Source organism: Theropithecus gelada, chromosome 6 (genome assembly GCF_003255815.1).
Source record: "Theropithecus gelada isolate Dixy chromosome 6, Tgel_1.0, whole genome shotgun sequence".
NCBI classification, from domain to species: domain Eukaryota; kingdom Metazoa; phylum Chordata; class Mammalia; order Primates; family Cercopithecidae; genus Theropithecus; species Theropithecus gelada.
Window position 1 is genome coordinate 135,751,941 of NC_037673.1, and position 26,519 is coordinate 135,778,459.

The 26,519-nt window shown below is 50.7% G+C and overlaps 3 protein-coding genes across 5 annotated transcripts in view; 1 reads left to right on the forward strand and 2 right to left on the reverse strand.

Moving 5' to 3' along the window:
• Positions 1-4,162, forward strand: part of PAIP2 (poly(A) binding protein interacting protein 2) — a 22,424-nt gene extending 18,262 nt beyond the window's left edge. For all 3 annotated transcript variants that reach the window (XR_003119925.1, XM_025388831.1, XM_025388832.1), the window contains one exon: positions 3,161-4,162. Coding sequence is in view for 2 of the 3 variants with exons in the window: in XM_025388831.1 (XP_025244616.1) it covers positions 3,161-3,217 (57 nt within the window). In the remaining variant the exon portion in view is untranslated. The remainder of the gene's footprint in view (positions 1-3,160) is intronic.
• SLC23A1 (solute carrier family 23 member 1) lies at positions 1,620-19,878 on the reverse strand. Its single transcript, XM_025388797.1, has 16 exons — positions 19,679-19,878; positions 18,556-18,617; positions 17,830-17,943; positions 17,231-17,388; positions 16,140-16,228; positions 15,904-15,971; positions 15,554-15,735; positions 15,302-15,422; positions 15,024-15,180; positions 14,555-14,702; positions 13,925-14,030; positions 13,568-13,697; positions 13,318-13,461; positions 12,731-12,826; positions 7,366-7,632; positions 1,620-2,064 (listed from the first exon to the last, which is right to left on the reverse strand). The coding sequence occupies exons 1-15, from the start codon at positions 19,812-19,814 to the stop codon at positions 7,385-7,387; spliced, it is 1,959 nt and encodes a 652-aa protein (XP_025244582.1). The 5' UTR covers positions 19,815-19,878; the 3' UTR covers positions 1,620-2,064; positions 7,366-7,384.
• Positions 19,879-23,216: 3,338 nt separating this feature from the next.
• MZB1 (marginal zone B and B1 cell specific protein) lies at positions 23,217-25,514 on the reverse strand. Its single transcript, XM_025388825.1, has 4 exons — positions 25,287-25,514; positions 24,107-24,231; positions 23,670-23,780; positions 23,217-23,570 (listed from the first exon to the last, which is right to left on the reverse strand). Exons 1-4 carry the CDS (start codon positions 25,458-25,460, stop codon positions 23,414-23,416), a joined length of 567 nt encoding a protein of 188 aa, XP_025244610.1. The 5' UTR covers positions 25,461-25,514; the 3' UTR covers positions 23,217-23,413.
• Between the last annotated feature and the right edge of the window lie 1,005 nt (positions 25,515-26,519).

The following is a 26,519-nucleotide window of genomic DNA, read 5'->3' on the forward strand; positions in this document are numbered from 1 at the left end:
GGCTGAGGCAGGAGAATTGCTTCAACCTGGAGGCAGAGGTTGCAGTGATCCGAGATCGCGCCACTACACTCCAGCCTGGGTGACAAGAGTAAGACTCTGTCTCAAAAAAAAAAAAAAAGGAAAAAGAAATTCTGCTGCTTTTTACGATGGAAGCAGAGTCTCATGACATGGAATCACTTCTGGCAACACTGTGGAGCTAGTCTTAAATGGACTTCTAGCCCCTGCTTTTAGTCCTGATGTTGCCCTAGGGTACTTAAATGTCCTAAAGAATTAATAATTTAAAAACACACACAATATTATCATGTTACTTGCCTATACAAAAGTAGCTTGATGGAGAAGTTTTGCTCTTTAATCTTGTTTTGGCTGGGCTCAGTGGCTCATGCCTGTAATCCCAACACTTTGGGAGGCTGAGGCACGTGGATCACAAGGTCAAGAGTTCGAGACCAGCCTGACCAACATGGTGAAACCCCATCTCTACTAAAAATACAAAAATTAGCTGGGCCTGGTGGCACATGCCTGTAATCCCAGCTACTCGGGAGGCTAAGGCAGGAGAATCGCATGAATCCGGGGAGTGGAGGTTGCAGTGAGCCAGGATGGCGTTGTTGCACTCCAGCCTGGGAGACAGAGTGAGACTTCTCAAAAAAAAAAAAGAAAAATTGGGGAAGCGGGGAAAATTGTTACAACTAAACATCAGCACTAGTGAGAACTGGCTGGGTCCACTGAACTAATCTGTACACTGTAATTACCTATGAAGCATTAAATACAAAAACCAGTTCTTTACTTGCATCCCAACATGCTCAGTTGTCTGAGCATGTTAATTTTTTAAAAGGACTACAGAGGATTTATTATACAGCCAACCTGCCTGAGTTGGGCATTTGGAAAACATTCTTCTAAGGGATGGTGTAGAGAGCACTGAAGTTTACATTGTGGTATAGCCTTTGTTGCAGTAAGTGATGGTAACCCATTTGAGCAGCCGTATGATCTGAATAGTCTGTGGGGTATGATGACTTATGACTACATTAGTCACCGTAAATAATCCCAGTTACCCTGCAGAGTAACACACTTGGCTGAGCATAATAAATAGCTTTAATCTGGACCCAGTATAATTCCATAGTACAGAAGCTGGTTTGTTCTTCTCAGTCTATGTGATACTACTTTGTTTCATTCTTATTCTTCTGTCGCTCCCGAAAGATAGTTCATTTAAGAACACTGTGCCTGGATATGGTGGCTCATGCCTGTAATCCCATCACCTTGGGAGGCCAAAGTGAGAGGATCACTTTGGAGTTCGAGACTAGCCAGGGCAACAAAGGGAGACCCTATTTCTACAAAAAGTTTAAGTTAGCTGAGTATGGTGGCACCGGCCTGTGGTCCCAGGTACTCGGGAGGCAGAAGCTAGAGGATCATTTGAGCCCAGGAGGCCGATGCTGCAGTGAGCTGTGATTGTGCCACTGCCCTCCAGTCTGAGCAACAGAGCGAGTCCCTGTCTCAAAGAGAACAGGAATGCTGCTTTTTTTCCTTAAACTTCATACTTTTAAAGTATAGATACATTATTTCCCTTGCTGGAAGGGAGAATATATCCTGTCCAAAGAAACTGCTATGTATAAATTACGAAACTAAAATTATTTCTTCAACATGATGTTTAATATTATGCATTAGTCTTGAAGTGATGTAGGGTCAAATTCAATGTAAAAGCCTTCCAGCATACCTACATTTCAGGCCCTGGAACCTGTCCTCATTTCTTTTTATTTTTATCAACTTGCAGTCTAAAATACCACAGAGGAAAATTTCTAGCTGTTCTTCCTAGATGCTGACAGGTCTGCTTAGGAGAGTAAAGATTTAGAGACATAGCATAACATTGGTACGAGTCTCTAAGACTCAGACTTTGGCCCATCTCCCCCCACCCGCGGCGTTTTTTTTTTTTTAACTGATGCAAAAAATTGAATCCCAGAGAAAGATGACTTATCTGAGTTTACATAGAAGTTAGTTAGGGGCAGGGCTGGGATTTCAGACTTAGGTCTTCTGGTTCCCCATGTCATTTTCTTTTCCTGTTGTATACCATGCTTCCTGTGGGAATTAGAAGACGGCAATTGTAGAAAAACAACTCCACATTTTTAGCGAGGATTCTAAAGTAAAATTAATCCATCAACAATTCCCCAGTTGCTTTAATCATAATTTCAACACTTGTTTAACATGTTTCCTTGGTGTTTAGTCTTTAAAGAAAGCTACATACCATAGTTTGATTAACAGAATTCCTTGTTCAGTGCTATTCCTTTAATTTATGTGAAGTTACTGGATTTCTGGTTACACTTAAGCAAACTGAATTTCAATTCCTACTTTCTCTTTAGAAAATTGATGTAATTTAGGCCCGGCACGGTGTTCATGCCTATAATCCCAGCATTTTGGGAGGCCGAGGCAGGCAGATCACGAGGTCAGGAGATCAATACCATCCTGGCTAACACAGTGAAACCCCATCTCTACTAAAAATACAAAAAATTAGCTCGGTGTGGTGGCACGCGCCTGTAGTCCCACCTACTCGGGAGGCTGAGGCAGGAGAATCACTTGAACCCAGGTGGCGGAGGTTGCAGTGAGCCTAGATCATGCCACTGCACTCCAGCCTGGGCTACAGAGCGAGACTCCATCACAAAAAAAAGAAAAAAGAAAAAATTGATGTAATTTGATATGATGTATAGCTTACATCTGGTTCCTCCTTTTTGGGTTTTTTTGGGGTTAAGTATAGTCTTACAGACTGAGTTCTTTTGTCTTTTTTTTTTTTTTTTTGAGACAGAGTCTCACTCTGTTGCCCAGGCTGGAGTGCAGTGGCACGATCTCTGCTCACTGCAAGCTCCGCCTCCCGGGTTCATGCCATTCTCCTGCCTTAGCCTCCCAAGTAGCTGGGACTATAGGCACTCGCCACCATGCCCGGCTAATTTTTTGTATTTTTAATAAAGATGGGGTTTCACCGTGTTAGCCAGGATGGTCTTGATTCTGGCCTCGTGATCCGCCTCTTGGCCTCCCAAAGTGCTGGAATTACAGGCGTGAGCCGTCACACCCAGCCCTTTTGTCTTTTTTGTTTGGAAGATGTTTTTGCATGAGGATCTAGGTTGAATTAGTACCTGAAACTATGTTAATGAACTTGCTTTTTTATGTGCTTATTTTCCAGGTCAAGAGCAATCTGAATCCAAATGCAAAGGAGTTTGTTCCTGGGGTGAAGTACTGAAATATTTGAGTAGACGGGGCCCTCTTTTGGTGGATGTAGCACAATTTCCACACTGTGAAGGCAGTATTAGAAGACTTAATTGTAAAAGCTCTCTCGTCACTGTGTTACACTTATGCATTGCCAAAGTTTTTGTTAGTCCTGCATGCTTAATAAAAGTGCTGAGACTGTTATTAAGTAAAAAGCTGTCAAACACTTACTGAAAATAGAATTGGCCCCATGGCTTGATGTGAAGACAGCAAGGAAAGAAGCACCAGTCAAGTTGTGAACAAGCACCAAATTAAAAGACCTAAACCTTACTAAATTGTCTTTTTTTGAGGCTAAACTGGTCCCTTAGGGTTAACTAACACTTATTAATGTCTAAACTTTAAAATCAGTAAATTTAATTTGAGTTCCTACTGTTAAGCATATTTCTCAGACTTAAATTTGATTATGTCCCCATCAAAAAGAATCTCCATTTTCTGAAGGTCTATTAGTCAGTCAGAGATAATTTGTTATAGACGAGTATGTCATATTACTGAGGCTACAAGGTAGTCAGCAGATGAGTGCCATTCCAGGCTTTTCTGGTACGTTATTGTGTTATAAATTTAATGTTACATCTGAGGAAGTATGTAATTTAAGAATTGTAACTTCTAAGGGATTCACTGCATCATAGTTATGCCTGTATAGAGTCTAACATATGACCAATGCCAACCCATAATCCAGCTGAACAAAGATACTGTAACATGATTTGAGTGGTGCTTTTCCTTGCTTTGTTAACCATCACAAGAGTCTGCAGCACAACTTTTCTTTTAACAAAGCTAGAACAGTTTTGGCTTCTTAAACTTCATATTTGGGTAGGTTAAGCTGCCATACGTGTTCAGTGTGAATAGTGTTTAAGTTGAAAATATTGTAAAAAAATTATATTTTTTCAAAAATATTTAAAAAAATAAATAATAGTAGAACTGAGCAGATGGTTGTGTTTATTGGTGCTAGAATGTACTGTAGTGGTGTTACTCACTTGAGTATGGGCCCAGTGCCTCAGGACAATCTTGCTGGCGAAATATGCTAAGATTTCAGGCTTTGTTAGATTCTAACTAACAGGTATGTTGTTATGCAAGTATCTGTCCAGAATACAGCAATAGAATAACCCCATTGCCCCTCCTTGCTTCTTAATCACCTCAGACTTCAGTGTCAGTGGAATCCTAGATAGTCATGTAACAAACTTCATGGCTGACCAATATGATGGTGACCTTACTCTAATAGAACCTCTATTTTTTGTTCTTCACAAGGGCTTTTCTTGAGCTTGTTAGGTTGAAAAAGATTAAGAAAGCCATATAGTCAGTTCTGACTCACATTCTTCTGGGAGTTGGGGGAGGTTCTTTGGTGTGGGCACGTGTACCCCAGTGTGTAGTTGGTTGGTTGGTTGGTTGATTTTTGGAGACGAAGTCTTGCTCCTTTTTTTTTTTTTTTTTTTTTTTTTTTTTGAGACGGAGTCTCGCTCTGTCGCCTAGGCTGGAGTGCAGTGGCCGGATCTCAGCTCACTGCAAGCTCCGCCTCCCGGGTCTACGCCATTCTCCTGCCTCAGCCTCCCGAGTAGCTGGGACTACAGGCGCCCGCCACCTCGCCCGGCTAGTTTTTTGTATTTTTTAGTAGAGACGGGGTTTCACCATGTTAGCCAGGATGGTCTCGATCTGCTGACCTCGTGATCCGCCCGTCTTGGCCTCCCAAAGTGCTGGGATTACAGGCTTGAGCCACCGCGCCCGGCCAGTCTTGCTCTATTGCCCAGCCTGGAGTATAGTGGCGCGATCTCAGCTCACTGCAACCTTCACCTCCCAGGTTCAAATGATTCTCCCGCTTCAGCCTCCCAAATAGCTAGGATTACAGGTGTCTGCCACCACACCTGGCTAATTTTTGTATTTTCAGTAGAGACCAAGTTTCACCATGTTAGCCAGGCTGGTCTTGAACTCCTGAGTTCAGGTTATCCACCTGCCTTGGCCTCCCAGAGTGCTGGGATTACAGGCGTGAGCCACCACACCCAGCCTTTCTTTCTTTCTTTCTTAATTAATTAATTTATTTTTGAGACAGAGTCTCACTCTTTCACCCAGGCTGGAGTGCAGTCGTGCAATCTCGGTTCAATGCAACCTCTGCCTCCTGGGTTCAATCGATTCTCCTGCCTCAGGCTCTGGAGTAGCTGGGGATTACAGGCGCCTACCACCACGCCTGGCTAATTTTTGTATTTTTTTAGTAGAGATGGGGTTTTGCCATGTTGGCCAGGCTGGACTCGAACTCCTGACCTCAGGTGATCGCCGGTAAGAGTAAAAATTCTCGAATGTGGCTTTTGTTGGGAAAAAAAGAAAAGGGGGCTCTAGGTTGGGCGCAGTGGCTCAACCCTGTAATCCCAGCACTTTGGGAGGCCAAGGCAGGTGAATCATTTGAGGTCAGGAGTTTGAGACCAGCCTGGCCAACATGGTGAAACCCTGTCTCTACTAAAAATACAAAAATTAGCTGGGCATGGTGGTACGCAGCTTTAATCCCAGCTACTCAGGAGGCTAAGGCAAGAGAATTGCTTGAACCCAGGAGATGGAGGTTGCAGTGAGCCAAGAAGGCGCCACTGCACTCCAGCCTGGGCGACAGAACAAGACTCTGTCTCAAAAAAAATAAAAGGCGGGGGGGTGGGGGCTCTAACCAGACTTCCTGGATGTGAATCCTGTGATCGTGGGCATGTCACTTAACCTTTCTGTACCTTCCTTTCCACATCTCTAAAATGGCAGTAATAACTGTCTCTGGATTATGTGAGTAGTTAATATATGTAAGCACTTAAGACATAGAAAGCCCTGTTTTAAGTGTTGTTATTTTTACTATTAAGGAGTCATCTAGGCTAACCTCTCTTTTGGGGAACTTTTCTTGTCTGTCTGGGGGAATGTGCACATTGGACCCACTTCAGTGTTTAGTAGAGAGCCAGGCATCTGCATTACATACAGTGATGGAAGGTTTCCGAGCATCAGCTGCCCATGCATTCTGAAGCCCTAAGGACAAAGGATCACTTCATTAGGGCTTGTACAGGTGTTCTTTTAGGATGAAGGCATCCTGTTTTAGGTGGTTTTAATTTTATGACGTTATTGAAACAAAGCAGTGTATATGAGAAATTTTTCCTGTTCTTGTGCTGTATTAGCATTTTCCATGTCGCATATCAAAGTGATACTTGTCTAGCATACTGAAGTACAAGAATGAGGTTGCCCATGGCTGGGGTTCTTAGCTCAAAGACTAATTGGCCCAGATTCTGCCCAGGTGTCTGGAAGGCTAGAGGATCTGCATTTCAGCATACTTGTAGCCTCTTAGTGGCCCACACTAGTTGGGAAGTTCTGCTCTTACTATGAAATGGTAAAGGAATTCCACCCAAAATCCGTATATTTACTTTTTACCCAGCTCACCTTCTCTTTGAGGACATTCAAACAGTTTACAGGAAAGATAACTGAGTAGTTTGGTTTCTCTTTGGTTAAAGCGTAAGAATTTTTTTGTTGGCCGGGCGCGGTGGCTCAAGCCTGTAATCCCAGCACTTTGGGAGGCTGAGATGGGTGGATCACGAGGTCAGGAGATCAAGACCATCCTGGCTGACACGGTGAAACCCCATCTCTACTAAAAAATACAAAATATTAGCCGGGCGTGGTAGCGGGCGCCTGTAGTCCCAGCTACTTGGGAGGCTGAGGGAGGAGAATGGCGTGAACCCAGGAGTCAGAGCTTGCAGTGAGCTGAGATCTGGCCACTGCACTCCAGCCTGGGCGACAGAGCGAGACTCCGTCTCAAAAAAAAAAAAAAAAAAGAATTTGTTTTGTTTTGTTTTGTTTTTGAGATGGAGTCTCACTCTGTCGCCCAGGCTCGATATTGGCTCACTGCAAGCTCCCTCTCCCGGGTTCACGCCATTCTCCCGCCTCAGCCTCCCGAGTCGCTGGGACTACAGGCGCCCGCCACCACGCCCAGCTAATTTTTTTTTGTATTTTTAGTAGAGACGGTGTTTCACCGTGTTAGCCAGGATGGTCTCAATCTCCTGACCTCGTGATCCGCCCGCCTCGGCCTCCCAAAGTGCTGAGATTACAGGCATGAGCCACTGCACCCGGCCAAGAATGTTTTGATTATTCAGCCCTCCCACAAAAACCATAGACACATCCTACCTTTCCTGGAAGTCATTTTTCAGACCTTGGTGCACACAGATGCAGTTTCTATATTTTCTGGAGTGTCTTCTGGAATGGCAAACTGATCTTTTGAACTTGAAGAAAATCCTTTGAAGACTGGACAGATAGGAATGTATTTCAGAAAGGCAATTCTTTTTACTATGCCCATCCCAATGGGGAAATCGTAGCTCTTGAGGCTGGAAGACGTGTCACTGTTGGCATGAGCCCCAGCTTTCCACTGTATCAGACCACGCTCCTCTGGGCTCCCTGGAAGAGGACAGTGGGATCATTTACCAAGGCCAGCAACCCTCAGCTGCCCCCACTTTCCGTAACGCACTCCTAAGGCAGACTTCTGGAATCAAGTATCTTTCTTAACTATCATTTGGTCCTAAAAAGTGGCTGAATCTATGGTTTCTGAGCTCCTAATTTGGCCAGAGCTCTAAGGAACACTAAAGGATACTAGTTATAATTAGTATTTATTGTATAACTACAGTGTGCCAGGCTGTGTGCTAAGTGCTTTAATTTCATTATATTGTTTCTTCAAAACATACCCCTGGGAGGTGTATAGACACCATTGTACAAATTTTTATTTTATTTATTTATTTTTTTTTTTTGAGAGAGAGTCTTGCTCTGTTCCCCAGGCTGGAGTGCATTGGCGCGATCTCGGCTCACTGCAACCTCCTCCTCCCGGGTTCAAGCGATTATCCTGCCTCAGTCTCCTCAGTAGCTGGGATTACAGGCATGCACCACCACGCCCAGCTAATTTTTGTATTTTTAGTAGAGACGGGATGTCACTATGTTGGTCAGGCTGGTCTTGAACTCCTGACCTTGTGATCCACCCGGCTTGGCCTCCCAAAAGTGCTGGCATTATAAGCGTGAGTTACTATGCCCGGCCTATACAAACTTTTAAGATGAAGAAAAGGACAAAAATATTATTGTCAACCTCTGTGAGTGTGTGGGTAATGTGTGTTAGGCCCATGGGAACCAAATCAGGCCCAGATTGTGTTCTAGGGGTAAGGCAGGCATATTTTGAAACACTATAATCAGTATTAACATTTCGTATTATGATTCCATATGTGAAAAACTCATTTTTATAATACAAACTTCAGAAAATCAAGCTAAATAAAACCTTTGATGGAGGTAGGGATACACCAAATAATTTTTTTTTTTTTTTTTTTTGAGACAGAGTATTGCTCTGTTGCCCAGGATGGAGCGCAGTGAGTTGATCTCGGCTCACTGCATGCAGCCTCAGCCTCCCAAGTAGCTGGGATTACAGGTGTGAGCCACCGTTCCTGGCTAATTACTCTATTTTTAATAGAGATGGGGTTTCAGCATGTTGGCCAGGCGCTGGTCTCAAACTCCTGACCTCAAGTGATCAGTCCGCCTTGGCCTCGCAAAGTTCTGGGATTATAGGCGTGAGCCACTGCGCCTGGCTAGTAATTTTTACAACTAGGAATTTTCCCTCAGGTGGAGGAGCGTCACATGAGATCTCAGGTTTTCACAAGAGGGCTGGGATCGACAAAGACTGAAATACTATAAATCTAGCAGAAGGAGTGGGGATTTCCACTTGCTGGCCGCCCAGGCTGAGAACAAACCCATGAGTAGCACAAACCAAGTTATGTTCCAAAATCTCACAGGAGAGGGCACTGAGGGAAGGTGAAGTCCCCAGGGAAGACTACCTGGAAGAGACACTGTTTGATTGGGCTTGGCTCTACAAAGGGCACACACAGTCTGGAAGAGACACTGTTTGACTGGGCTTGGCTGTACAAAGGGCACACACAGTGGGCAGAGTAGAGTGGGATGAGCCGTAGGTGTGGTGTAGGACTATGTTCCTGGTGTCTGATTACCTCGCACCACTGCCAAGACATATGTGGCAGCCAGCCCAGAGCTCCGTCTAGCAGACCAGCCAGCCTGCCCACTACATCCCAACCTTCAGTGCCTTCTCTACTCTCCAAGCCCCCTCCTTTTTCCTAGGCCTCACCCACTCTCCCTCATCGATAAACCCTCCCAATAACTCCAGCCCAGCTTCATTGATTTCATTGCTTGCTTAAATCTAGTTTTACCACCTATCTTGTGCCAGGAGCTCCTCTACACAAATTGTTACTGACTTAACACTTTTTGGCATATCCTTCTCAGTGTCTGATTCAGGGCCAAGCTGGTAAGCTCTAGCAGCATGTGCTGAACTAAACAGATTGCCTTCTAGTTTGGGCTATGGATAGGTAAAGACAAAGAACACCCTGTCTCTACTAAAAATACAAAAAATTAGCCAGGCGTGGTGACCGGCGCCTGTAGTCCCAGCTACTTGGGAGGCTAAGGCAGGAGAATGGCGTGAACCGGGGAAGCGGAGCCAAGATCACGCCACTGCGCTCCAACCTGGGCGACAGAGCGAGACTCTGTCTCAAAAAAAAAAAAAAAAAAAAAAGCAAGTGCAAAGTGACCCATCCCCAGCAGGAAGTTAAGGGCTGGAAAAGGCTTTTGCTATTCCATGGTTAAGGACAGGGTTTTGAGCCAGCTAGACCTTAGTTTGAATCCAGATTGTGTGACCTTAGGCAAGTGACTTAACCTCCCTGAGCTTTAGGTTCCTCAGTGTATACTGAAGACTGCTGAGCTTATGTGGCATGACACACAGGATGACAGTTGTGATGCTCAGGTGGGTTGAAAGGTGGGGTATAAGGGACTCAGGCGGTTCTACAGCTGTCGTTAAGGATAGCTTAATCTAGCCACCCAAGTCACAAAGAAGCCTCTTCATGTACAGACGCCTACCCAGATGCTCTCCATCTCCTCATATCCCCTAGGCACTGAGGCTGCCACTTGACTGTCTCAGGCCCATAGGATGGTCTGTTCCAGCCCCAATCTAGCATCCTCTAAATGGGGAGGGGTGAGCACCATGTTCAAATACCCACCCATCCATTGAAGGGACAGCTGCTACCAAGAGCACCCTCTGATTCTGCCTAAAATCCTATGGGGAACCCTGGCCCTCCTCTGTCCTCCCCAACCCCAAACCACCAGCTGTGCAGAGACAGCCTCTGACACCTATGTTATATGAATATAAACACTTCGATTTTCAGACAGACGGAGGAAGACAGGACCTGTGGCTGTGATCAGGCCGGTAAGTGACTGGGGATGGAGACCCATCTTCTTGCTGCTACCATCCCTTATGTCCCTATACTGATGCAATCATTAACTCCCGTCTCCATGGAGCCTTCCCCAGTCCTGCAGCCCAGGTCCCCTGAAGCCCTCCAGCAGAGGCAGTATGGTGCATTGGATGGGACACAGGCTATTGACTGTGTCAGATGGATGTTGTTAAAAATCCCAGATTTAGTGAGATGGTATATAGCATGCACTTGTACTCTCAGCTCCTCAGGTGGCTGAGGCAGAAGGACTGCTTGAGTCCAGGAGTTTGAGGCTGTAGTATGCTATGATCACACCTGTGAATAACCACTGCACTCTAGCCTGGGCAACATAGACCCCCATCTCAATTTAAAAATAGAGGCCAGGCGTGGTGGCTCATGCCTGTAATCCTAGCAAAGGTGACTAGGATTTGGGAGGCCAAGGTGGGCGGATCACCTGAGGTCAGGAGTTTGAAACTACCCTGGCCAACGTGGTGAAAGCCTGTCTCTACTAAAAATACAAAAATTAGCTGGGCGTGGTGGTGTGCGCCTGTAATCCCAGCTACTTGGGAGGCTGAGACAAGAGAATCGCTTGAGCTCAGGAGGTGGAGGTGGCAGTGAGCTGAAATCATGCCATTGTGCTCCAGCCTGAGTGACAAGAGCAAGACTCCGTCTCAAAAAAAAGAAAAAAAAAAATAGAGGCCAGGTGTGGCTCACACCTATAATCCCAGTACTTTGGAAGGCTGAGATGGGAGGATCACTTGAGCCCAGGAGTTCGAAACCAATCTTGGCAATAAAGTGAGACCCCATCTCTACAAAAAATTCAAAAATTAGCCGGGCATGGTGGCATGCACCTGTGCACTGGTAATCCCAATTACTTGGGAGGCTGAGGCAGGAGGGTCACTTAAGCCCAGGAGTTTGAGGCTGTAGTGAGCTATGATTGCGCCACTGCACTCTGGTCTGGGTGATAGTCCGAGACCCCGTCTCAATTAAAATATATATCCCAGATTTGCGATGTTTTAATTTTTTTTTTTTTTTTTTTTTTTGAGATGGAGTCTCACCCTGTCACCCAGGCTAGAGTGCAATGGCACGATCTCGGCTCACTCAACCTTTGCCTCCCAGATTCAAGCAATTTTCCTGCCTCAGCCTCCTGAGTAGCTGGGATTACAGGCACCCACCACCACACCCAGCTAATTTTTACATTTTTAGTAGAGACAGGGTTTTACCATGTTGGCTAGGTGGTCTCGAACTCCTGACCTCGTGATCTGCCCACCTCAGCCTCCCAAAGTGATGGGATTACAGGCATGAGCCACCACACCTGGCTTCAATGTTTTAATTTTGTGACTTTATGACTGTGGTTTTTGAGGATGAAGTAAGACACTTAGCTCTGCCTGACCTATAGTAGATGTTTGGTAAATGTTAACTGTTTGTTATCAGAGCACCTGATGACATTTATTTTATATATTTACTGGCACCTTTATGTGGGCCCCACAAAGTATCCTCCACAATCTTTGCAAAAAGCTCTGGTACCAAAGGGAAATGTTAGTGGCTCTTCTAGTCGCCATTGTGGCAGGCTGCTGACATATTTGGAGTGGATGGATTTTGCCAACAAACTGATGCTGCATTTATCTGTGTCCTACTCTGAAAAAGCAAAGACATCCCTTAGCCCACTGGCTATTAAGAAATGGAGAGGAGGCCAGGTGCAGTGGCTCATGCCTGTAATCCCAGCTGGTGGATTACTTGAGGTCAGGACTTCAAGACCAACCTGCCCAACATGGTGAAACCCCCATCTCTACTAAAAATATGAAAATTACCTGGGCATGGTGGCAGGCACCTGTAGTCCCAGCTACTCGGGAGGCTGAGGCAGGAGAATTACTTGAACCCCAGAGGTGGAGGTTGCAGTGAACTGAGATTGTACCACTGCACTCCAGCCTGGGTGACAGGGTGAGACTCCATCTCAAAAAAAAAAAAAAAAGAAAAAAGAAAAAGAAAGAAATGGAACAAATGGAAAGGAAAGGATTCACAGGACCCAGCAGTGACTCTCCTGGCCCAATCCTCTTCAAGACTTCTGAGGCATGTCTGTGCCTCATTCTCTCCCTCCAGCCAGTGAGAACTCTGCCAGCCCATCTGTTCCTGATGCTCCCTGCAGGGACTGCATCGCATGGTACCTAGCCACAGCTCCAGCTTAGAGGCCATCTGTTGGAATGCATGAGTCCTGCTTAGTTCTTCATTCCCCTCCCAGGACTGAACCATACCTGGCACTGTGTTGTCAAGTATGAAAGCAAGGCACCCGCCCACAAACATCTCCGTGGTCAGCAGCACAGTCAGAATCTGATCCACTTCAAGAATGCCTGTGGAATAGGCCAAGGGCCAATGGGTGTCATGGCCCAATTCGGAGAGCAGAGTTGAGGGACTTCCTCTTGTGCATCCATGGCAAAGGAACAGTACAAAGCCCTGTCTCAAACCTATCTCTGTCTTTCCTATCTCTAGGTTCAAATCCCAATTCTGCCAGTTGCTAGTTGTTCACCTGGGACAAATCACTGAGCCTCTCTGAGCCTCATGTTGCTCATCTGGAAAGTTGAAATGATAATGGACAAATGATAAATATAGATAAATAGATCTATGGAGCTGTTTTGAAAAATAAGCACATGTAAAGGTCAGTATCTGTCCACAGGAAGTGTCTTAGTAAAGGACAGCTGTGACCCAGGCTCTCAGCTGCTGATTGACACCCAGAGTTGGGTAGGATTTGTGGCTGTAGCTGTGTGGAGCCTTTGAGGGAGGGGGCTGTGCTCAAAGTTTTGGGCCCACCCCACCTTTGGAGACAGTAAACAGCTGGAGGCACCTGTATTGATGGCTCCAGGGTTGGACTCCAGGTAATTGGGCAGCGTGAGCCCGAAGAACATGGAAAATCCGAGCACGAAGAGGTTGCGAGAGGAGTTCATGTCCACAAATTGCAGGTTGGACAGCCCCACAGCTGTAATCATGCCTACGGGCGCAAGAGAACCACTGGAGGCGTCGCGCACGCGCAATCCAGGTGGGTCCCACCACTCGGTGACCTGCACCGCGACCCGTGGCCCGCGCCAGACACTCACCAAACAGAGTGCAGAACATGCCTCCCAGGATGGGGTCAGGGAGCGAGGCGAAGAGGGCCGTGAACTTGCCGATGGTGCCCAGGACCAGCATGATAGCCGCACCATACTGCACCACGCGCCGGCTGCCCACCTGCCGGGGAGCCAGCGGAGGAGCTAGACCAGGGGACGAGGCTGGGGCGGGGTTAGTTCCAGGGGCGGGGCCCGTTATAAGAGCGAGGCATAAACCTGCTGGGGCTTGATGCGGGGGCGAGGCCTCTCAAAGACAGGGTGGGGCTAAACCAAAGTGGGGACGGGGTTGGGGCGGGGCCTACGGCCCACAGAATTAGATCGGGACTTGGCTCCGGCTCGTCGCGACACCTTGGTAATCCCCAGGACGCCAATGTTGGGACTGGAAGAGGTGGACCCGTTGCCCGTGCCCAACAGCCCCGCGATGATGCAGCAAATGCCTTCGGTGAAGATGCCCCTGTAAGGAAAGGGCGAGTTGGGGCTCGGTCCAGCCTCTGCACCAGCCTGTGTTCCCCATCATCTTAGTGGTCCGCCGTCCTCTGGCGCTGTGGGGGCTGCAGCTAACAGCTGTAGCACTCCCTACTCCAGGCCAGAGTGCTCAGGCTCCAAAGCTAGTCCCAGTGCCCTGGCACTTAAATTCTGTGGGCAATTCTGGCCTTCAATTTCCTCCTGGGATAAATACCGGTGCCCGTCTCACAAAATGCTTCACAGATTGCATAAGAATGCACAGCCAGAGCCGGGCACATCGAGGGCTGTCAATGATGGTGGTTCCCCTCCGACTCCGCCGTCTTCTCAGCTACTCCCAGCAACCACAGAGGGGTGATAAGAGGGCACCCCCATCGCACAAGCAAGGAGAATGAGGTCTGGAGCGTGTTCCCGACTTGCCTAAGCCTAGCCCTTGGGCCTCCACCCCGTTCCTGTGTGTGTGCTTCCTGGAGGACCCCTGAGGAGATCAGATACTGAGGAGGGCAGGTAGGCTACCTGTTGATAGCATGTACTGGAGGGGGTGGCGCACCAGCCAGGCGCGCACAGGCGTAGTAATCTCCAATGGACTCAATGATGCCTGCCAGAGTGGCGCTGAACATTCCCAGGACGGCAGCTGCAGTCACTGTGGGCAGGCCCCACTGACCTGTGCCGGAGGGAGACAGGATGGTTGGCTACAGTGAGGAGACTGTGATGGTTAGGAATAGACAGGGCAGTGCTGGAAGGAGCAAGAACAGGTAAGGAGACCTCAGGCTGGGATGGGAGCTATACAGTTGTGGGAGCTTATTTGGGTCACTCAGAGCCAGGAAGTGGGACTGAAGCTTTGTCTAAGTAAAACACTGCTCTGCTGGGCACACTATAAATGTGCGGCTAATGCTAGGCGTGTCACCTGCTGGACCGGGGTCACCAGGATTGTCTCATAGGTGGTCTCAGTTGGGGACAGAGGGGCCCAAGGGATGTTGCTCACAGGGGTAGGGGATGCGGATCCAGGGCGCAATAGCCATGATGTCACCACGGGCATCGGTTCGTGCCTGGAAGCCATAGGCTTTCGGGTCTGTGGGCAGCACGTCTGTCAAGGTCAGGACATAGCAGAGCAGCCACACGGTCATGATGGCCAGCACGATCTGAAGCAGGGGGGTGGGGGGGCACTGAAGGCACTGGAGGTCTCTGTCCAGGCTAACCTTCTCCCACCTCAGCCCAAGCCCTGGCCATAGTCCCAGCCCCAGCCGCCTGCCAGGTCCTCACAGGAAACATTTTGAAGATCTGGATGCGAAGAAGAGTGAGGCCCTTGCCCCAGCGGTAGACAGGCAGCAGGAAGGTGAGGTTGCGCAGGTACTGGGAGAAGAGGATGATCAGGAGAATGGAGCTGGGGGCAGAGGCACAATCAGGAAGTGGACGGGAGGCCAGGCTGGGGCCAGGATCCAGGAAGGAGGATGAAGGACATGAAGAGGGTGGGGTGCTGGGGCTGGGCAGGGATCAGGCCTGGTGCCTGCTCACCAAGCTGAGATGCCCCAGTGGGAGCCAGCTCGGTCGCCAGCAGCTTGGAAGACAGAGAGGCCAATGAGGGAGACAGTGGGGGTGACTGTGAGAGGCCCAATGTAGTTTAGCAGGGCCCCAGGCAGCCCCAGCAGGCCAATCACCACCTCTACCACGCTGGACACCATGATTGCACCCTGGACCTGGAAGGGCAAACATCAGCTGTAAGTCACCATGTAAAGGTCGTGACCTGGCTACTGTTAGCAGGAACAACCTGGACCACCTCCTTAAATCCCCAAACTCAGCGGCCACCCTCACTCCCATATAGCCCCTCCTCAGGACCCAGCTTCTACCCTTATGTGCAAACCCACCTCCCGTATCCGTGGGTGCCAGATATGAGAGGTATTCAGGGGCAGACTCCAGTTACCGTAGATCTCCTCTGGGGGTAGAGTCAGGGACACACACATGGACCAGGTACAGAGACAAGAGAGGGAGAGAAGATGCTGCCATGACTGCACCCTGGTGTCTGGACCCGGGACAGTTGCTCAGACCTCCAGGTCTCTGGGCCTTCCCTTTTCCCCAGTGTGGACCCCAGAAGTGTACCCACCTTCCGAGGGGCATTTCCATCTCTCCAGAGCCAGTATGGCTTTGGCTGGAACCAGAAATGCAAAGGCACTGGCCTGAAACAGCGGCAGCCTGAAGGAGAGGCACAGAGCAACAGGTTGGGGAGGAAGGATATAGATGTGGGGGAGGAGGGATATAGACATGGGGAGAGATCAGGAAAGGAGAGCACAGAGAGAATGACAGAGACACGAGGGATAAGGGCAGATGAAAGTCGCTGAGGCCCCAGGGAAGACCAACTGTAACATTTTGGCTGCCCAAGGAAGAAAACAAATGGAGCCCCCAACTCAAAACCTGCCCCCTTTCCTTCCCACCACCAGCTCCTGCACTGTTAGGAGGGAGCACCTGCCCGGAAGTGGACAGCTCAGTTCCCACATCCAGATTTCTCTCACAATCATCCCCTGCCCCCCAGTGCTCAAACAGCTCAAATGCCACCCAGGCCTAGGGCTGTGCACTCGGGAGCGTGGGGCCCTGGGAGGGTGGGCTGTTGAAGAGTCTGGCACCGGCCCTGGGAGCTAGCTCAGGGCTGCCATTTGGGCAGTATTCAGAATGGGGCTTAAGAGCGGAGAGCTGGCCAGGCTTGGTGGTTCATGCCTGTAATCCCAGCACTTTGGGAGGCCAAGGCGGGTGGATACAAATGCAAAATTAGCCAGGCATGGTGGTGCGTGCCTGTAATCCCAGTTACTCGGGAGGCTGAGGTAGAAGAATCGCTTGAACCTAGGAGGTGGAGGTTGTGGTGAGCCAAGATTATGCCACTGCACTCCAGCCTAGGCAACAAGAGTGAAACTGTCTCCAAAAAAAAAAAAAATAAATAAATAAAGGGGGAGAGCCAGCGAGGGCACATTCCCTTCCCTTAATTCCCTTCCCTTAAACTTGCAGATGCTTGGTTTTTGAGTGTGCCTAGATCAAGGTTCCCAGGGTCAGGGCTGCGCTGCCCAGCTCTAAGGCTGGCCTGGGATAGGAGAAGCAGTTGGAGGCAGATAGTGGCTTTTTTGTCTCACCAGTGTCCTCTGGGAGCCCACCTGCTCCTGCTGTGTGGATCACAGTGGGGGGGGGAGGGGGAGCTGGGCGGCTCACCGGATGCCCAGGGTGGTCTGGATGAGAGTGGTGATGCCCACGCACGTGAAGATGGTGCCGATGAGCTGACTAACCATGTGCTGGTCGTGGCCCACACACAGCGCCTCAGCCAGCAGGAAGGGCACGGCGATGGTGCCACTGAAGCATGTCAGGTAGTGCTGGGCGGAGGGAGAGAGCAGAGTGCATGAGGCAGGACCCTAGAGCTCCAGGGAGAGGGGACAGCCTAGTGTCCTCATGCCTGCCTCAGCAGGCCTTGACCTGGCTGCCTGCCCAGGAAAGGCAGTCCCCACAAGGGATTCCCAGAGAGCTACTGCTGACCACTCTGGGGGTCACTAATTTCCACCCAAGTTATTCCTGTGGCTTCCATGGAGTTGGCTCTGCACCCTGTCACCAACACTCCACCTGGCAAGTGTCACACGCCCCCAGGGAGTTCATCCTCTTTCAGGACTCAGTCTCTTCCCCACCCCTGCCTGCTGACAGCCATGTGCTGACCTCAGGTTTTTCTTCTTGTTACCCAGGATACTCCCTGCTGGCCAGGGACAGGCTGGAGTCACCGCGGAGTGTGCAGAGTGAGGGCAGGGAGGCCCTGGGGGACCCACCTGGAAGCCCAGCAGGATGCACAGGTACCAAGGCGGCACGTCCTCGATCTTGTACAACATGTCAAACTTAGGCTCTGTGGGTAGGGGGGTCGGAGGGTGCCTGGGGGATTCATGCTAGGGGCAGCAGAGATAAGTAGCTTAGGGTAGAGTGATGGGGACAGGCAAAATCCATTCTGCCCCGAAAACAATCAGGCAGCCCGAGTGGCCTATCAGCAACTGAGAGTGGGGTCCCTGCCCTCCCCAACAGTTCATCCACCTGGTTCCCACTCGGCCTGGCCACAGTTGTCTCCCACTTCACATTGCTTCCCACAGGGATGAGTCTATTGTGCGCTTCTAGAGCCCTCAGGACCTGTCATTTTAGCCAGGGAAATGGACCCCTAAGTCAGAGGTCTGGGGACCACAGGCGAGGGGGCCAAGAGGGCTCGAGACTGTGGACAAGTCCAATCCGGTCCCACCTCTGCCCCTTGGAGATCTTTGGGGTGTCACTGGCGGGGAGGTTAGGCCTCTCCTGAACCCCAACCTAGAGTCAGCCAGTCCCAAAGCTGCAGGCTTCTTGACCCCCACCCCCACCCATCCCCCAGTTGCCACATTCAGTTTAGGACAGTCACTCTTTATCAAGTTCATCAGAATGTTTATCTCTGGCCTCCCGGGAGAAGGCCTGCACAGGCCCTCCAGCCCCCCACCGCCCCCCGCCCCCACCTAGCCCCCACCCCCAGCCCCCAGCACCTGTGTCGGGCCCTCGGGGTCCTCGTGGGCCCTCATCTTTGGGGCACAGGTTTGAGCAGTTCCTGAGGAGAAGAGGGGAGGACTTTACAAAGGCCAAGGAGGAGGACTTTACTCCACATATCAGGCATTGTTCGAAGTAAATCTGTAACCAGATGCCCAGCTCCAGATTGCGAAAGGGGGGCCTGGGCAGAGGTAATGTATTAACTCTCACTAGGGCAGTAAAAGCCACCCAAGCCTCTGCCACATGTGCCCTTCCCTGCCCACATCTGCACCTGGGTGCTGGACCTGTTCTTGTTTCCCAAGAGAGGGCCAGAGTCGAGGGGGTGAGGACCAGAAGTTTACCAAGCCCCAGGTGAGGGGAGAAAGAGGGAGTGGAAACAGGCACTTATTATGTAACCCCCTGTATGAGGCCCTTCCCCATTTATTAATAACCAGTTCATCATTATCATCATCATCATAGTCATTCTCGTTATTAAGGAATGGCCTTGTGCCAAGAAACATGGATTTGCACTGTCCCAAGTAGCCCCTGTGCTGGGCAGTATTAACCCCTTTAACAGCAAAGGAAACAGATTCAGTAGATGTGATTTGACCCAAGCCATGCAGATAGCAAGGTTGCAGAAACCAATCCTAAAATTCAGGTTGGTCTGAGCTGCCTTGCCCCCACCACCTGCACCCCTCAGGGTCCCTGAGGCAGGCAGCAGATGGGCCTCTGCAGATGGAGCTGCCTAGGCTGGCCCAGCCTGGCCTGCACCCTGTGTCAGGACACAGATCCCTTTCCCTCCCAGTCACATAATTTGTGGGACCCAGTGCAAAGTTAGAATGTGAGGCCTTTATTCCAAAAGTATAAAGAATTTAAAGATAGCAAGAGCATCAGATGGAGCATGGGGCCTTTCTATACACCAAGCCCGGTGTGACTGCCCATCACCCAGCCCAGGAAGGCAGTCCTATGCCCAAACTCTCTCCCCTCCTGGCAGGCCCAGCCCAGCAGGGCCTGAGGATGGCAGGGGGGACATGGGGAGGGGCCCTCAGAGCTCAGGCTCCTCAGCTGGTGAGGGCTAGGCCTGAGGTCCCCATTCTGTTCCCTCTGGGCTGCCCCAGCCCCAGCACTCTAGGGCCTACCTACTTCTGGGTGGCTGTGCCCATGGCCAGGCCCTGCCCGCAGGGCCAAGGGGCAGCACCGCTCTCCAACTGGACAGCAGGTTCATGCCACAGCACTGAGTCCGCCTGCCTGCCGGTGTCCACACTGTTCCTCTGTCCATCCACTTGTCCTCTCCTCTCCCTCTTGGCTCCTACTCCCAATTTCCCAAGTTGCTGGACCAGTTTGAAGCCTCTGCAACTCCCCAGCACTTTCCTCTCCACCCTCTCCTCCCAGAACTCCCCAGGGGGCTGTGGATACCAAGCCCCACCCCTTGCAGACAGGGCTCCATGGACACTCAATTCAACCCAAACCACACAATACACATAAAGAACAAGGTGGAGAACAAGGTCCCAGATCCACAGTAGCACGAAGGGGCCCACACACCAGAACTGATGCAGCCTCTCTAATCACCCCACAGAAAAACACACGTCCACGTCACGGGGGCCCGGCTCCACACCCTGTCCTACTGACAGCTTAGTGGGTTTCTTGGGCTCTGACTTTCCTCCTGGTGTCTGGGGGTTCTCTCCTGAGTGAAGGCCAGGGAAGGTGGGGCTTCAGGCAAGTCCTGGAACAGGTGAAGGATGGAGGGGGCTGAGCGCAGCTCCCGGGGAAGCTGGAGTGGCCAGGGCCTGCCCCGGGCACCTCCATTTCCCCAGCAGCTGGCCTCCCCGGTCCCCTAAGTCTGAATCCCCTCCCAGCCCTGCTACGACTCAGCCTGGGACTTGGCCTGAACCTCTTCTGTTGTCTAAGTTTTGGTTTCTGCATCTGTCAAAGGGGGATTAGATTGTCTTCCTACACGTGGCTCTTGTGTAAAATAAAAATATTTCTAAAAATGGGGGTTAGAATGTTCTGTCTCTCTCCCAGGGCTTGGCCAGATCAGAGACACTCACAAAGGAAACTGAAAGTTCTGGTGCCACCGATCTCCAGTTCCCAGACCTAGGTGGGTCCAGGGCTCCTTTACTAAGGAAAAGGCTCAGCCAGAAGAATTTCTGGGGAAAGGAGGACTGAGAACCAAAATGTTGAATCTGGCTGGTCAGAAATCCAGGGCCCATCCATACCAGCTGGGGTCAAAGGCAAAGTGTGGAAAATGAACAGCCATTAGGTGTAGACCCAGTGAGACGTGTGTTCTGGCAGGGGCGCAGACAGCATGGAGTAGCTGGAGTAGGTGTGCCACAAGGTGGTCTGCGTGCCGAGTTTTCCTTGGTTCTCTTTTCTCATGATGGTTCTGAAGACCTGGGATGTCACTGAAACCACCTTTGCAAAATTATGACTGAGACAGTGAAAGAGATCTAACTTAATCAGTTCCATCTTGCTTCTAACCTCCAAGTTGTCCTTCTTTGTTCCTGAGTGTAGGCTGAACTAACCTTGGGAGAAACTTAGTTTTTAGTTTATAGTCTAAAACAAAGACAATAACAGCCCTTTCTCAAAGCAGACTTCCTTCTTGCCTGAGGACTAGAGTGCCTTTGTAGGATGGACTGACATTAGCCACAAGATTAGAAATTGTGGTTTAGGAGTCATGCAGCTGGAGGCTACAAGATTCTGACCCTCTCTAAACTGCTCCTAAAATCAGCGCTTGAGATACTTTGCAGATCCTCCACTTGATAGATCAGCTGGCACCACCCAGATCCATAAATTGCCTCACTGGGACTTGTGGCTCCCACCGAGGAACTGACTCAAGGCAAGGAGACAGCTTCGACTCCCTATGATTTCAGTCCTGACCAATCAGCACTCCTGGCTCACTGGCTTCCCCGCCATCCATCAAGTTGTCCTTAAAAACTCTGCTCTGGCCGGGCGCGGTGGCTCAAGCCTGTAATCCCAGCACTTTGGCAGGCCGAGACGGGTAGATCACGAGGTCAGGAGATCGAGACCATCCTGGCTAAACACAGTGAAACCCCGTCTCTACTAAAATACAAAAAAAATTAGCCGGGCGTGGTGGCGGGCGCCTGTAGTCCCAGCTACTTGGGAGGCTGAGGCAGGAGAATGGCGTAAACCCGCGAGGCGGAGCTTGCAGTGAGCCGAGATCGCACCACTGCACTCCAGCCTGGGTGACAGAGCGAGACTCCGTCTCAAAACAAAAACAAAAACAAACAAAAAAAAATTCTGCTCCCCAAATGCTTGGGGGGACTGATTTGAGTAATAGTAAAACTCTGGTCTCCCGCACAGCCACCTCTGCATTCATTACTCTTCATTGAATTCCCCGGTCTTGAGAAATCAGCTCTGTCTAGGCTTGGGCAAGGTGAACGCTTTGGGCGGTTACATCACCACGCCATTGACGGCGCTCTCTTACCTCTGGAAGTTGTAGGGATGTATATTTGGCCTTCTGTAGGAGGGATGTAATATTGTGAAATATATATTTGGTCTTTGACCTCGTTTCCTGGAGTACAATTTCTAAAATCTTAGAATTCCCAAAATGATGTCTTCTTGTGTGCTAATGATTGACTGATGGCTAGCAGCCCCTAGGGTAGCTTCAGGACAGGGACTGGTTACCAGAGAGACCAAGGCAGGATTTCAGCCCCCTACCCCGCACCCCCAGCCAAGGGAAAGCAGACAGCTTGGAGGGTAAGTTGTTCGCCAATGGCCAATGGCTTAATGAATCATGCCTACCTAATGAATTATCCACAGAAACTCAAAAGGACAGGGTTCAGAGAGCTTCTGGATAGCTGAGCACGTGGAGGTTCCTGGCTGGTGATGCATCCATGAACGGCATGGAAGCTCCGAGCCCATTCCCCATACCTTGCCCTACACATCTCTTCATCTGTATCCTTTGTAACATCCTTTATAATAAACTGGCAAATGTTTCTCTGAGCTCTATGAACCACTCTAGCAAATTAGTTGAACTCAAAGAGGGGGTTGTGGGAACCTCATCTTGAAGCCAATAGGCCAGAAGCTCCAGAGGCCTGGAGTTGGAACTGGCATAGGAATAGGGGACAGAACAGGGGACTGAGTCCTCAGCCTGTGGGATCTGATGCCATCTCCAGGTAGATAGTGCCAGAGTTAAATTTTGGAGGGCACCCAGCTGGTGTCGGCTGCAGAACTGCTTGTCTGGTGTGTGGGGGAAAGCCCCCACGCATTTGGTCACAGCCATCTTCTGTGTTGTTGTGGAGTGAGAGAATAGAAAAAGCATTTTGAAGGCTGGGCTCGGTGGCTCACGCCTGTAATCCCAGCACTTTGGGAGGCAAGGTGGGTGGATCACCTGAGGTCAGGAGTTCAAGACCAGCCTGGCCAACATGGTGAAATCCTGTCTCTACTAAAAATACAAAAATTAGACAGGCATGATGGCGGGTGCCTGTAATCCCAGCCACTCAGGAGGCTGAGGTGGGAGAATCTCTTGAACCTGGGAGGTGGAGGTTGCATTGAGCCAAGATTACTGCACTCCAGCCTGGGTGACAGAGACTGTCTCAAAAAAAAAAATAAATAAATTGATTTTGAGAGTTTTTTTTTTTTTTTCCTTAGAAGGGACATCAGAAGAAACACCAATGTCTGCACTCCCAGCCCCCCAAGCACCTTTTGCAAAGAAAAGAAGTGAGGTTACTGGATTTTATTTGAGTCCAGAGGAGAAGGCCTTGGCTCCCACCCAGGCCCCAGGGCCCTGAGGCTGGAGGAAGGAGGCAGGATGGCAGCACAGAGCAAGGTCTTCCTGCCCTCCTGGCTGCCTGCAGATGGGAGTGGAGACCCTCAGAGCAAGCCCCAGCTTCTTTCAGAGGAGGGTAGAGTCCAGGACTAGAGCTCTTCTCTTGTGGCTGACACCTTCTCTGAGCAGGCCCCCTGTGGTCCCCCACACAGCAATGACTCCAGAGCCCCTTGGCCTTGTTGGTGGGCTTCATAGATCTGGTCTTCTCCAAACTCCCCCAGGTAGTGCAAACATGTCCTGGAGAGCCTAGGGGAGCCCAGTGGGAGCCTCAGATGCTGCCCAGCCCACAGTGGGGCAAACCAAGGCTCCAGGAGCTTCATTCTATCCCCAAGCCCCGGGCATCACCTGGTAGGCCAGGGGCCTCCTGTGACCATCACGCTGATGCTTGGCTCTGGCCCCTTGCTAAGTCCTGGGCCTGTGAGACGTTTCACTTGGTCCACTTCTCGAACTCCATAGCTGGTGGCAGTGGAGAGGAGAGGAGTACAGCTTTGGCAGGAGCCCAGCCAGGGAGAGACCCTTCTCCACACCAAGCTGGACATGCTGGGTGTTTGCGGAATTCAGAGAGGGAAAGCCCTTGGCCCAAGGTCACAAGGTGACCTTGTCTGCTGGCCATCTGCTCTCCCACTTGCTCTCAGCTCCAGAGCCCAGACTTCATCCCAGCCAGCCCCTTCCTTGGACCAGGGTCCTAGTGGAGTGTGTGTCGTGTGAGCAGGTGAGTGGGAAGCTCCACTCACCAGGCCTGCCCTTGGAGGAGGGAGGTGGGGGCAGGATTTTCAACTCACTCCTGCCAGTTCCGGGAGCAGCTCCGGTCCAGGACATCCGTGTAGACCGACTCGCTCAGCTCCCGCCGCCCCCCAGAGTTTGGGGTATGAAGTTTGGTCTCTGCTTTTGCCAGATTTTGCCACATCTGGAACAAGGAGGGACTGGGAGGCAGGGCCTCAGGACTGCTGCTCAGTTAGGGGGAGGTGGGGCCGATAGGAGCAGAGTCTCTGGGGAGAATAAGGCGGCAAGAGAGCTGTTTGAGCAGGAAGCACCTGTAAGGCTGCTGCACGGCCCCTCCCCCAGCCCCCAAAGCTCCCTGGGATGGGAGTGGGGGATGGGAAAGAAATGCTAAAGTGGTAGGTGAGGCCTGGGCACTGGGGTCCCTCCTCCAGGGCACACCTGCCCAGTGGCACGTGCCATTTTATTTTTATTTATTTATTTAGAGTCTCACACCCTCCGTCGCCCAGGCTGGAGTGCGGGGATGTGATCTCAGCTCATTGCAGCCTCCGCCTCTCAGGTTCAATCAACTCTCCTCCCTCAGCCTCCAGGTAGCTAGGACTACAGGGGCGCCACCACACCCAGCTAATTTTTTGTATTTTCGGTAGAGACAGGGTTTCACCATGTTGGCCAGGCTGGTCTCAAACCCCTGAGCTCAGGCGATCGGCCCCACTCAGCCTCCCAAAGTGCTGGGATTATAGGCACGACCCACTGCACCCGGCCGGCATATGCCATTTTAAACCACAAGAACAAGGTAAGAAAAACTAACAGCACAAGTACTCCCAGGCCCCCACCTCACAGAGACACTGGTGCGCAGGCATGCTCAGCAGATGTGTGTGTGAACCCAGACACACGCATACTCACGTGCAGGTGCTCACACGTGTGCACGTGCACCATGTACACATAGCCAAAGTCGCCCCGTCAGGTTTGGGGAGGGAGTCCAGAACCAAGGATGGGCCTGGAAAGGGAGAAGCCTAAGGACAAGTGAGTGATTCCCTGGGGTCTCAAGATACGATAGAGGCCTCCCAGATTGTCTGCTCTCTGTTGGGCAGGCAGATGGGTAAACTGAGGCATGGAATATAATTAAAGACTGCATCTGTGGCTTGATGCCCAGTGGTAGGGATTGGGGATCAAAGGCTGGTGGTAGAATGTAAGGTGGATGGAGGGGTCTGGCTTGAGAAGGGGTGTGAGTGAAGGACTCACCTGGTAAGCCACAGCTCTGCAGGCATCACAACGCAGGTGAGCGGGCATGTGGGCTGAGTACATCTCCTCATCGTCCAGTTGTGGGGCTGTGGCTGTGAGTGGGGCCCTGTCCCCGAGGCCCCCTGGGATGGCCCAGGCTCCCAGCAGCAGCAGCAGTGGCAGTGACAGCCTCATGGCCCCAGGAGCCAGTTCAGCAAGTGTAGGATGTGGCTGAGGTGCAGATGTGTGTGTGCTTGTGTGGTGTGGGGACTGCCGCAGAACAGCTGGCCTAGACCAATGGGGAACTGACACCTCACCCCTCCCATCCTCCTCCCACTCCCTCCTCCAGGGCCCTGAAGATGCCACGTGGGCATGTCCTCTAGCTGGACCCTGGCTCCAGCCATCTCAGCTCCATTTCACAGATAGGGAGCAATGAGGCAAGGAAAGGGGCTGGGCCTGGGCAGGAACACATAGGGGCCCATACCTCCCACATCCTGTGATCTGGCTAAGTGGTAGGCACTCTGCTGAGTACCTTGTGGGAACAGTTGGTTGGCTACCGTCATCTTTTTTCATTGACCTTTCTGAGAAATAAGACTGTCATGTTTATTCTGCCTTTTCCGACACAAAGGCTCAGAGAGAGGTGACAAATCCAAGGCCACATAGCTAGAGGGGCCATGCTGAGAAACCCAAGCCTGATTGACCCAAGGCCCCCTGGCCACTCAACCACCAGAAGGAATAAGGTGTGGCTGCCAGCCTCCTGGGAGGCAAATTCAGGGAGACAGGGATGCTACAGTGTTTCTAAGACACACATGGTCTCCTTCCCTAGCCCTGAGGTCCCCTCCACCCAGGCCATATCCAGGCATGGAGGGACATTGTGGAGGGTGTTGAGAGGCCATGGCAGGAAATCAGGCACCTCACATCAGTTATTTCAGCCATCATGGCTCCATGGTCAGTGATTTATTACACACCAGGATGAGGTAAAGGCACCTGGGGTGGTCCCAGGGCCTCCATGCCATCGGAGCTGGTGTCTCCAGCCAGAAAATGGCCAGTTGTTCTGACTCATAGCTCTCCTAATCAATTTCCAGTCCAGGGCAGAGGGCAGGGACTGCTAGGGACCTGGGCCCCCTGACAGGCCTGGAACAATGAAGGCATCCATCCCCATCCTTGCCACTGCTTCTCATGGAAACTGTCCTTCGCAAACTCATCACATCACACACCAGGCTGGCAAGGGCCAGCCATTTCTGGTTCAGAACT

Coding starts and splice junctions, on each gene's coding strand:
- SLC23A1 (XM_025388797.1), bottom strand. CDS start 19,814: ATGGACAGAGGAACAGTGTGGACACCGGCAGGCAGGCGGACTCAGTGC. Junction 18,618..19,678: donor ATGGGCACAGCCACCCAGAA/GTAGGTAGGCCC, acceptor TCTTCTCCTCAG/GAACTGCTCAAACCTGTGCC. Junction 15,181..15,301: donor AGATCTTCAAAATGTTTCCT/GTGAGGACCTGG, acceptor CCCCTGCTTCAG/ATCGTGCTGGCCATCATGAC.
- MZB1 (XM_025388825.1), bottom strand. CDS start 25,460: ATGAGGCTGTCACTGCCACTGCTGCTGCTGCTGGGAGCCTGGGCCATC. Junction 23,781..24,106: donor TGCTCCCGGAACTGGCAGGA/GTGAGTTGAAAA, acceptor CACTGCCACCAG/CTATGGAGTTCGAGAAGTGG. Junction 23,571..23,669: donor GGAGGCCCCTGGCCTACCAG/GTGATGCCCGGG, acceptor GGGCTCCCCTAG/GCTCTCCAGGACATGTTTGC.